Source organism: Bidens hawaiensis, unplaced genomic scaffold (assembly GCF_021521415.1).
Source record: "Bidens hawaiensis isolate Kalapana, Puna unplaced genomic scaffold, B.hawaiensis_p1.1 tig00002343_1, whole genome shotgun sequence".
NCBI lineage: Eukaryota > Viridiplantae > Streptophyta > Magnoliopsida > Asterales > Asteraceae > Bidens > Bidens hawaiensis.
Window position 1 is genome coordinate 1,426,288 of NW_027491127.1, and position 12,306 is coordinate 1,438,593.

Below are 12,306 nucleotides of genomic sequence, written 5' to 3' on the forward strand. Positions count from 1 at the left end.
TAGGTGATTTACTTTACTAGTTGGATTCTTGATATGAACGGGTTTTATCTCATCGTTTGTTGTGTCACGGGTAAGTTTTCACATATAATTATTTACTTCCTCAATGACGTCACATCTCACTCTTCTTCCGTCATACACCTTCTTCTCCCTAACCGTTCCCGAGCCTCGCTTCTCTCAGTTCCGTCCACGTCACGGCCCCGCAGTTTCCGCTTCGTCACCGAGTAAAACAAGGTTTACTGATTGTGTATTCGACTATTTGTGGTGTTGTTTTATTAGTAGTTAGTTAATTGAGTTTTAATTGAATGTGATATTTTGATTTGATGTGGTAGTGTTGCCAGTAGGAAACAGACGAAGAGCAATGCAGATCTCTGTAACGATTTGCGCGAGTTCGTTTCGGAGTTTGGACTTCCTGATGGACATGTGCCTTCGTTAAAAGAGCTTTCGCAGCATGGCAGGTTAAGTTTGATTAATTGCAAAAATATGTGGATATGAATGTTATAATACCTATCACTGTGTGTTATAGTAGGTCTGGTAATAGGAATTGATTGAAAATTTAGGAACAGTTAGTTAGTTAGTTGGAATGAATTGCTAAAATGAAATTGAACTTTGGGGTGTGTACTAGCAATTGAGGCCTTCTGGCCTTGTGTATCAGTGAATGTTTGGCTTGCATGGAACTCAAGTTTGTATATCAATAGTAACAAGCCTATTATCATATATTAGTTGAGGTAAGCTAAAAATGGAAAACCGAAAACCACAATTTACAATCCGTAGAGAAACCTAGACATCTTTCCGTGTTAGGAAGACTGACTCCCTTTTTCATACTTTAATATGTTAGACATTTCATGAGGTCTTCCGTGTTCGTATTGGTACTCCAACATCTTCATATGGCTTCTATGGTAAAACAAGAATCTAGTATTCGTTCTTAGAGATGATCCAACCATCTAGAATTGGCCTCTATGATGTTATCTTCTTATACCGTTAAACATGAATATTTCCAACCTTACAATTAAAATGTTCATATGTAACATTATAACCAATTGATCATCTATCCGACAAGGCTGCAATTTTAACTTAAAGGTAATATTCCAACATAAGTGATCTTATGCATATGCTGTATTTTGACAATTCAATATTATAACACTAAAGCACAGTAGATTCTGTTGATATTCCTGGATTTTGATTCATGCTGCATTACCATCCATCCTGTGTGCTTTCTCTCAATCTTAACATATAGCAAGAGGATGGATAATGAGACAGTGTATGCTTAGGAATTAATAAAGGATAGGGTTGCACAATCATTCTCACATTGTCCTATTTGCGAAATGACACATAAAGTTTGGTTACTTAAAGACCAAGTTGTCTAGTAGCACATATACGGGCAGTCTAGCCTTATGCAAGCTGTAAAGCTGTCATATTTAAGTAGGCACATTTTGTAGGGTCATTTGCAAGTATGACATACCATGTGGTTGTTTGTGTGCTTCCCTTTCAGCAACTCCTTTCCTTGGTTATCATGGAGATTCATTGGAACTTTTATATAAATAAGAGGATATGTATGTGAAAGACATCTATATATTATATAATTTGAGTTGTATACTCACACTTTACAGAGTCATATTCTTTTTGTAAAAAGATGATATATTTTATGCTAATGGAAATTATTTCCATTTCTAGCAACTCTTTCTGAATTCTCGCCCTTGTTCTTACATCGTTGTATAGGCAAGATCTTGCAAACATTGTGAGACGGAGGGGATATAAAGTTATTAGAGAGCTTCTTGCAGCCTCAGAAGAGATCAAAGTATCTGATTCTGATGTAGAAGGGAGCTTGACTGAGAATGAAGCTACTACAGCAGAAGTTGAACTGACAGGTGAATTTCATTGGTTTCTTCCAATTATTATATTAAAAAATCTTACTAAACGTATTACAATGCTTCTTGCAGCCTCACAAGAGATCATTGTATCTGAGTCTCATGTAGAAGGGAGCTTGACTGAGGATGAAGTTAATACATCAGAAGATGAATTGACAGGTGGATTTTATTGGTTTTTTTTTCATGTTTTTATATTAATCTTACTAAATGTATTACAAAGCTTCTTGCAGCCTCACAAGAGATCATTGTATCTGAGTCTCATGTAGAAGGGAGCTTGACTGAGGAGGAAGCTAATACATCAGAAGATGAATTGACAGGTGAATTTTATTAGTTTTTTCATTTATTTATATTATAAATCTTGCTAAACTTATTATAATGTTACTTGCAGCCTCACAAGAGATTAACATATTTGATTCTCATGTAGAAGGGAGCTTGACTGAGGAGGAAGCTAATACATCAGAAGATGAATTGGCAGGTGGATTTTATTGGTTTTTACATTTATTCATATTATAAATCTTGCTAAACTTATTATAATGTTACTTGCAGCCTCACAAGAGATTAAAATATTTGATTCTCATGTAGAAGGGAGCTTGACTGAGGATGAAGCTAATACATCAGAAGATGAATTGACAGGTGAATTTTATTGGGTTTTTTTTTTATTTTCATTTTTTCGTATTATAAAATCTTACTAAACTTATTAGTTTGCTTCTTGCAGCCTCACAAGAGGTCAAAGTATCTGATTCTCATGTAGAAGGGAGCTTGACTGACGATGAAGCTAGCAAAGCAGAAGATGAATTGACAGGTGGATTTTATTGGTTTTTCATTTATTTATATTATAGAAAATCTTACTGAACAATCACTCTATAAAGGCCTGGATGAGAATAGAAAGGACTTGACTGGGTACATGTTATCACCACATGAAGACATGTTAGGTGAAGGTTCAACCAAAGCATCGTTGCAGGAAAAAGTGGCAAAATTTATTCAGAGTGGAGAACTTGAAGAAATTGAAGGCTTAGGCAAGTAACATTTAATAATACTTACCTTAATTTCATTAGTATTTTGAATATTAATTTACCTCTTGGTGTTTTTGATGTTCAGGATGTGAGGAGCCAAGCAGTCAAGTTCTTTGTGAATCTGACTCGGTGACTTTAGAGAATGGAAGTATATTAACATCCCAGCTTGTAAATTCAACATCTCAACTGAGGTTTGTTTTGTTACTTCTGCTACATTACTTACACATCTGTGTATTTTAAATATTCCCGCGTGCATGTTTAATCATATGGTTTATAATTCTTAAATATTCATCTATATCCTTTGTAGTAATATTACCTTCACTGATCAAGTAGAAAGTGACGAGGCTGCTAACACCGATAAAGACTTGGAAGATGAGGTCGTTACATATCAACTGATTCATTTCACATACAATTTCACACACACACACACACACTCATATGATCTTCTTTCTGTGTAAGACAGAGAATAACAGAAGAGGATCAAGCTGAAATCAATCGTATCAAAGTTATCCTGGTATAATATTCATCTCCCATATCATTCATCAGGAGATTATTATTAAATCTTCACACGTATATAAATTTTCCAACTGTTCTTTATGTGTTTAGCATACCAAGGAGTTGGAATTGTCTCAGCTGAAGGAACAGATTGAGAAGAACAAGGTAGTTATTCTGGTTTCATACTGAATCCTTATGTAATATATTTGTTATAATATAAGATAAGTTCATCGTTTCCATCTTTTGGAAGCAACCATTATACATTATCAATGTGTCTTGCTTCCACAGCAAGCCTTGTCTGAATTACAAGCTAAAGCTGAAACAGAGATAAATAAAGCTCAACAACTTCTCTTGGATAAAGATGCAGAGTTACTTGAGGCTGAAGAAAGCCTTTCTGGACTAAAACAAGTAATTTCTTCTCATTTGCCATTACAAATTTACAATTGCCTATTTTTTTTTACTGTTTATAATATATAAATCGACAATCACAAACGTAGAATTTTAAACGTAAGCTTCCACTTTTCTAGGTTCAAATCGAGTACTGGGGTGAAGGTGAAACTGTACAGGTGGCAGGGAGCTTTAACGGGTGGCATCATGGTGTAACATTGGATCCACAGCCTTCATCAAATATCACAGACCCTGTTGAACGGAGGTAATCATATTTAACACTAATTATTGAACTAGCCACATAGGAATATGGACTGTTTATTTTTCAGTTATATGCTTAAAAGACGACTTTTAACTTCGAAGAATGATATTATTATACCAGGAATACTAGGTTGTGGAGATCTATGTTGTGGCTATATCCTGGGATCTATGAGGTACGTGTTTCACTAATCACTAGCATCAGTTTATTATCTTTGAAATAATGGATTATTATATAAAGCGTGCGAAAAGTGCAGATCAAATTTATAGTCGATGGCAAATGGATGATTGATCCCATGAAAGAAGTGGTAAACCGTGGATCCATACAAAATAATGTTCTTCGAGTCGATAGATGATTGATTATGAATATTGCCACGTGTACATACCATTCAGGTATCATAAGTTTCATTTCCTTCTCTTTTTATCTTTTTTTTTATGTGGGATATTTTAAATAGTTTTGAGACCGCTTGTTTTTCAGTTTTCAGATGTTGATGATTAGGTAGGTGACAGTTAATGGATGTGGTACAATCAACATGTAGAGAAGTGAAGAGGTCTTATAATGATCAATCACTTGTTTTTTTGTATTCATAACGTAGTTAGGATTTTCCTTGTGACTCGAATTGGTGGGATCTTGTGGCTCATGGACTATATAAAGTAATAAAACTATCGTGAGCCGGTCAAATACATGAGGATCGGTTCGGTTCGATCACTTGTGATGATGCTTGTGGACTTTTGATAATTGCAAAAGAAATGCTGAAAAGTGAAAATATCTTGAATAGATGGATATCTTGAAAAGAGAGTTACTATATACTATATAGTGTAAATACATGAGAAGATACACTGGATACATCTCAAGCCAAGACCCCTGACTTGGCGGTGTACCTTGTTCTTTGTTTAGTTTTGTTCACTGTAGTGACTGAGAGGAGTGCATGATGCATGCCATACATTTAATGTTTGGGCTTTTAAATCTCATATATGCAGCTTGTGATACAATGTAGGGTACTAGCGTTTAGTACAATGACTATATGCGTGACGAAAATAATTAAGTCTTTTAAGTTGGATTGGTAGTGGTAAAATGAGATAGGCTAGAAACTAATAATGATGCTAACTTCATGTGAATTTAACATTTCTTTTCAAACGAACTTTTAATTGAAATTGATATTACCTTAAAACTCCAATACTTTAGATTAAACTTAACACTTTAAAACATTCCGTGACTCGACTCGACTTGATCCGATAAAAATATCTTTGCATACAGGTATGCAAATATCTAAAGTACTAATGAATTAACATCTTTTCAATAAAAAAGAAAAGAAAAAGGATAATAGTTACTAGAAAGATGATGATGATGATGATGATGACGATGAAGAAGCAATTGAAATGGTGGTTGATAATGGAAATGAAAGTGTAAGTGTGTTGTACTCGGTATCACCTCTCCCTCTTCTCTTACTTTCTGCACTTCCCGGAGGTAATTCATTATTAGCTAACCCATTCGTGTTTCTTCTGTTAGCTTAATAATAACGGCTCGGTTCGTTAAGTAACAAACAATCTGTGTAACTTATCTAGTTTGACATTTCAAGAATACCCCAACTAAATTTTTTTATTTATTATCTAGATGCATGATTTATTACTTAAATGTTTTATATTTGTTAATTTGTGTTCAAGTGTTTTCATTTCTGGTCGGTCGGTTTTTGTTTGTATTCATTTGCATTTATTCATTTATTTTCTTTTATTAGTTCAGTTATATTCGTTTAGATTTTAAACAAACGAACATAAACAAACACAAATGTTCATTTTTTAAATAAACCAACATGAACGTAAATATTTGTTCGGTTAAGTGTTCGTTGGATTCATTTACAAGCTTTCATTATTCACATTAATGAATACATCGGTCTCAATCTCTAGGCTTTGCCGTTTTTATTATTGTTTGTTTTTTTCGTGAACCGCTCGTGAACACATTCATTTCCTTAATGAACGAACACGAACATAAAGTCCCATTCAGTAAGTGTTCGTGGACACATTATTTCCTTAACAAACGGACATGGACAAGGCCTTGTTCATGTTCGTTCGGTTCGTTTACAGCCTAGTTCGGTTCGTTAAGTAACAAACAATGTATGCAACTTATCTAATTTGACATTTCAAGAACACTATGACAACTAAAACTTTTTATTTTAGAAATAATTTAGTTAAATAATAAAATGCTCACCATCTTGAATAAATTTATGTCGAAATGTAGATAAAAATAATCTCGGAATGCCCCATTTTGTTAAACATGATTATTATTCTTCTGAATACTAATTGTTGTTATTTTATTTATTAATCAAAGTTCGTCAAATTAATTTATTTAAAAGTCAAAGTTAATCAAATTAGTTTATCTAAGAATCAGAGTTAGTCAAATTAATATATTTAAGAATCAAAGTTAGTGTTCAATTTTTTGAGAGAATTAACTAAAAATGATCCCTTATATATAGTTTCTTTTTTTCTTTTCAAAGATGAACAATAATTTCAATAACAATAAACAAAACAAAGTTAAACGAATCGAGAGACCTCTGCGTAGTTCGATAAGGTCAGGATTGAGAATGCTGATTATCCAAGCCGACTATCGAAAATGTGATCCTTCTCAATTTTAAAAACATAAACAGGCCATTTTTGGGCCCTTTAGTTATTAGTCTAGATCAATTAGGTTGTTATTTAGACGAGTGAAACTGAACTATCATTATTATCAGGTTCTATATATTGTTATCATTATTGGCTTAAAAATGATTGTGAGCTTTATTTATTTATTATTGTTTTAAAAGATAATTATGTATATACAAAAGAAAAATAAAAACTTTGGCCCCGTTGATAACGGGCCCTTGACGGCAGCGAAGCCTTGCATGGTCTCCAGGCCAGCTTAGTGAAGATCCTTCTCTATATATAATGGAGCCCTTGTATTCAAATGCTATTAGATACAATTTAACATTCAAATATTCTCTATAAGATGAACTATAATCAAATTACTATATGTTGAAATGTGCAATGTTTGATTATGTAAATCTCAGCTGGAACGATTAGATCGCTGTTTGGACCTTTCGTTGAGCTGGTTAAATCATGGAATCTACCTGATTGGCGCGTCCATTGGGGCCATCCTGGTAACATGGTATACTCTCAACTTTCAGTTTCAAAATTCTAACTTATCTTACAAAATGTAATTTTCAGTTAGTCAGTTACAGTTAGTTGATTAGTTAGTTGTATCAACCACTATATATGGCTAGTTAGTTGTGTTGTATCGATCCGTATTTTATAAGTTTTCACAGTCTCTCTACATTCCAGATTAGATACAGTTAGATATTCGTTTATACAAAGTTCGCATATCTTCTTTTTCATATTGACCTGATTGATCTTATCATCTTGTAGGTGGTCGTGCTCTTTGCCATGGGTGGCTATGGGACTTATTTAGGTTTTCGAATTCGGTTTTCTGATGACGTGGTATGAATCTCTACTTCAACATTTTTTTTTAAATTCAAAACCACAAGATTTGAGCTCGTAACCATGTTTTATGAAATAACACGAAAAAACCAATATGCTTTTTCATCTTGCGTGAAAAAGTTCCTCGGTTATATTAAACTTCCCTAAACTTGTTTTAAATGTCCACATATTTGAATTTAAACGTCTAATACTAGCTGACTCGTTACAATTGTGGAGGTTATGTAGATGGTTTTTTTAATTGGAGGCGAATGTCATGTCACATAGAATCTTTTGCTGACGTGAAACACTGCTCATTAATATTTTTTATCACTTTCATACAAGTTAATACCATCTTTGTATGATAAAGAGTTATCTAATGGACCGTGTCTGCATTTTTGCATATTTAGAATGTCACTTCGTTAAACTTTGACTCGTTTTAAAGTATTTTTATATTTTTTTTACGAGTATCATTTAGGGACTTGGGACTTTTTCGTGCAAAAATGAGAAAGTATGTTGATTTTTCATAATATTAATACAATTAAAAGCTAAAAAAACGAAAATTAGAAAAGCAAATACATGAGTGATTTGACATTGAAAGAATGAATTCAGGAGGAAAAAGCAAAGGCTAAAGATTTGCATCCTAAACTCCTAGCCGGAATGTTCTTCTTCTTTGCCCTTGGAGCCACCGGTGGTGTGACCTCTCTACTTACTTCCGACAGGCCCATCCTAGAAAGGTAACCATTATAGTGTCTGCATATAATGTTGTCAAGTACACGAGTGTTTTATAAAGTTATGCGATAATTGTTTATACATTTGTTTCTTGTAGCCCTCATGCTGTGACGGGCTTGATCGGTCTAACGCTTTTAGCCATACAAACAGCATTGCCAACATTATTCGAGGTAAACTAGACTCTCTTCCGTATTTTCACGTATTTATTTACATTTTTACAATATAATTTGATTAAATAACATAATATGTTGATAGAAATAATGTTTAAGCATTTAAACCTACATTTAGTTAAATTAACTAAAATTATAATTTTTTTTATTGGCATGACATAATTTTGATATCGACTTGCAGGGAAACCCGGGGCTAAGGAATGTTCATGGGATCTTAGGTAGCGGGATTATGACATTGTTTCTCGTACACGCGGCCCTTGGTCTTCAGCTCGGTTTGAGCTACTAATTGGATGATGTCGATTTTGTTATTCGTTTTATTTATGAATAATAACCCATTTTTAATTTCACAGGTAAAGCTGTAAGTGTTTCTGATTTGTTTTTCTTAAAAGTTAAATTGAAACCCTTAATAGATGTCACTTTATAAAAATTTATAAACTCATAAGAATTTATCTATTATTAAGCTTTTATAAATGAAAGTCATTAAGTTAATTTTTAACTTCTATAATATCAAATTTTCTAATGTTAATAATTTGTAAACAAATGAAACCACTATACTTCTTATTATTGTATAACATTTAAATTATTTTCATTATATTAGAAATGTGATATTAAACATTATTAAACTTAATTATACGATATAAAGAAATAGATAGCTTATTGTAATAAATAATTTAATCATCATAATGTGGAAATGAAACAAGAAATAAGTGTGTTTATGAAGGATTGATACAGAAAGAATGGCTTTGTAGAAGTTTATGAGAATCTACGTGATTAACATTAACATCATAGAGCTAAATGTCTTCTTGTCATTCTAAAGCCCAAAAACAAACAAAGAGGGCCCAAGCGCTTGTAACACAACCCAATAGGCCTCAACACTAGAGGTGAAAAAAAAAACCTCAAACACGAAACCGGACCCATAAAAAAAAACCCGAAATCGAGTTGTTTATACCTGGGTTTTTACTACCTGAACCCCTACCCGTAGGGTTCAGAAAGGGTATGCATTTCAATAACAAAGCCCGTACTCGGAAGTCGGAACCGAACCCCATTTGTACCCGGTAATACCTGAAAACCGGAACGGGTTTCATACCAAAATCTGGGTTTTTCTAACACATGAAACCAAGTCTTTTAAATAACCGATTTATATATGAAATTACCTTAATAACACTTAAATAATACCCGAAAAATACCCCAAAATGTGCAGCCCCCCTAAAAAAGTCAATCGATACCCGAAAAATAGCCGGGAAAAGCCCAACAAACCCGAAAATAAGGTTTTTTCAATACCCGAAAAAAGGGTATTCAAATACCCAGTTTTAGAATACCCTGTTCCATCCCCAACCTGGACCCGGAACCAAACCCGACTCGGGTATTGCCAATATCTGATTTTCCAATACTCGGTCATACCCAAACCCAGTTTCGTACCCGAAACCGGGTATTAGAAAAACGGGATTTGTGCACTTCTACTCAAAACTACACGCATAGAACTAGGGCTGTTCAAAGGGTAAGACCCTACCCTTTTACCTAATACTCTACCCGGACCCTTTACCCTTTTAGGAAGAAACGTGGACCCTAGACCCTATCCTCTAAACAATAAAAGGGTCGGGTATAAATAAAGGTTTTAAGGGTCCAACCCTTTACCCTTTAAGGCAGTAATCACATCTCTTTTTTCTGCATTTACTAGTTGCATATCTCATATATGACTTTAATATATAAATAATAGAACAATTATACTTTCATTTAATAACGTAGTAAAGTCTATTTTGAAAGTTAATCATCCATTTAAACTGAAATATTCACATTTACAAATTTTATGTAGAGAACAATTCAGTGATTCCCATATATATGTTTCCAATCTGTAGTATGACCATTTATTTTTATTTTTCTTAGTAATTGGGAAATTTTGGATGAACCTTATATGAAATATATATCTCTCCTAAATTTCAGATAATCACGAATCTCATATATATGTATCTAGAAACTAGTAAACGTGTAAAGGGTTTGAAAAAGGGTCGGACCCTTGAAACCCTTTTACCCTTTAAGGTGAATTTTAAATATCCTTTACCCGACCCATATTATATATTCGGGTCTAATTAAGGGTTTTGCGAGTCGGGTAACCGGGTTTCAAGGGTCCGACCCTTATCTTGCTCACCCTACATATAACCAACCAGATTAAGCTAGTGGATAATTTAAAAATACTATGGTTCATATAGTCAAAAAAAAAAAAACTATGAACTTCGAGTTTAAGCAACAAAATTTACTTTGATAATTTTGTTGGTCAATTTACCAAGGGCTAAAAGTGTTTTAAGTGTTAACACAAGTCGTATATTTGGATTCAGTTTCATTTAAACTCGTTAATCACATATACGTCCTTTGTTCATCTTCAAGCAATATCTAGAGTTCAAATGCACAAGTATTTTGTAGGGGTGTTCAAGATCGAATTATCCGGTTTTCGGATATCCGATTTTTGGATATCCGAAAAGTTCGGATAGTGAATATTGATATCCAAAATCCATCGGTTATCCGAAATTTCGGATACGGATTCGGTTATTGAAATGGATGATCCAAAAACATTGTTTTTGATTCGGTTATTGAAATTGATGATCCAAAAAAAAAATTGTTTATGCATATAATTAAAATTAAACCTATGTTGTTTCCAACATTTAAAAAAAATCAAGAAATTCATGGATAGATTCAAACTTAAACAATTTAAACAGCAAAAAACATCCAAACAAATTCTAAGATAAATTCCAAAACTAATAAGCCAAAATCATAATTTTCATTAATTGTTAACAAAAAAGTTACATGGATAATTCGAAAGCAAAGTGATATAGCAAAGGTAGCGACGGAGAGCAGTGGGGAAGGTGTTTCGGCAAGTGATGGGAGGCTGCGACGTGGAAAATGGAGAATTTATAACGGATGGAAAACCCTAAACTTAAGTTATAACTTATAATATATATTAATTATTTTTAATTTTTTTTTTAGTTTTCGGGTATCGGATAATCCGATTTTCCGAATTTTTTAGAAATCGACATCCGAATCCGAATCCAAAAATTCGGATTATCCGGTTTTCGGGTATCCGAAAATTCGGATATCCGAAATTTCGGATAATTCGGATACGGATATTTCGGGTTCGGTTTCGGATCCGAATTTTTTTGATAGGGCATTTACATATTTCCCCTTCCTAACATCCTTAATTACATATTTCCCAAAACTAAAAAAATAATTACATATTTCCCCTTCCTAACACATATAAAAAGGGGAAATATGTAATTGATTTTTGGGGTTGAGGATATATGTAATTAAGTATATTTACAATGTTTTCAGACCCGGTTCGGACGTTGACCCGGACAACTTACCGGGTCAAAGGTCAGACCGACCCGGGAGGGCACACCGGTTTTTGACCCGGATAATGTTATAAATTATATATATATATATATATATATATATATATAAACAAAACTAATATTTAATATTAATAATAATAATAAGAAACAAATAAATAATAAATTGAAAATGTGATGTTAGGTTAGAGCCGTGATATTGAAACCGTAAGTTAGTTAAATTATAAATAAATAAATAAAAGATTAATATACACCTAAAGACTAAAACTGACAAGTTTGAATTTAACCTAAAAAAACAAATGCCGCCGTAAATTAATGTTATCATCTTCTTCATGAGTCCAGTAACAAATCTCACATATAAGGTAAGTTTTATGATTGAATCTTCTAACCATCTTCATCTCCATCTCCATCTCCTTCACACTCCTATTCCTTTTTCTCTTTCACAAACCTGCTTATTTTTAGAGTTGGCGGATGCACGACGGCCGGAATTATAGCCGGAATATGTTAGATTTTACAATATTGGTTAGAATCTTGGATTTAATTGCATATTGCCGGTTCACCCGCCGGGTCACCGGGTCCCGACCGACCGCCACCCGTGAAACCC

The 12,306-nt window shown here is 33.4% G+C and overlaps 1 protein-coding gene and 1 pseudogene across 2 annotated transcripts; both read left to right on the top strand.

Moving 5' to 3' along the window:
- Positions 1-103: 103 nt before the first annotated feature.
- Positions 104-4,702, top strand: LOC143619012 (protein PTST homolog 3, chloroplastic-like; annotated as a pseudogene). The gene is made up of 17 exons (XR_013151128.1): positions 104-231; positions 330-455; positions 1,717-1,865; positions 1,938-2,024; positions 2,096-2,182; positions 2,254-2,340; positions 2,412-2,498; positions 2,581-2,667; positions 2,735-3,069; positions 3,186-3,255; positions 3,342-3,392; positions 3,485-3,538; positions 3,662-3,781; positions 3,901-4,025; positions 4,143-4,194; positions 4,276-4,411; positions 4,504-4,702. The product of XR_013151128.1 is annotated as a protein PTST homolog 3, chloroplastic-like (transcript).
- A 666-nt stretch (positions 4,703-5,368) lies between these two features.
- Positions 5,369-8,773, top strand: LOC143618862 (uncharacterized). Its single transcript, XM_077090935.1, has 6 exons — positions 5,369-5,486; positions 7,060-7,157; positions 7,415-7,486; positions 8,075-8,199; positions 8,292-8,364; positions 8,546-8,773. The coding sequence occupies exons 1-6, from the start codon at positions 5,399-5,401 to the stop codon at positions 8,648-8,650; spliced, it is 561 nt and encodes a 186-aa protein (XP_076947050.1). The 5' UTR covers positions 5,369-5,398; the 3' UTR covers positions 8,651-8,773.
- Positions 8,774-12,306: the final 3,533 nt, after the last annotated feature.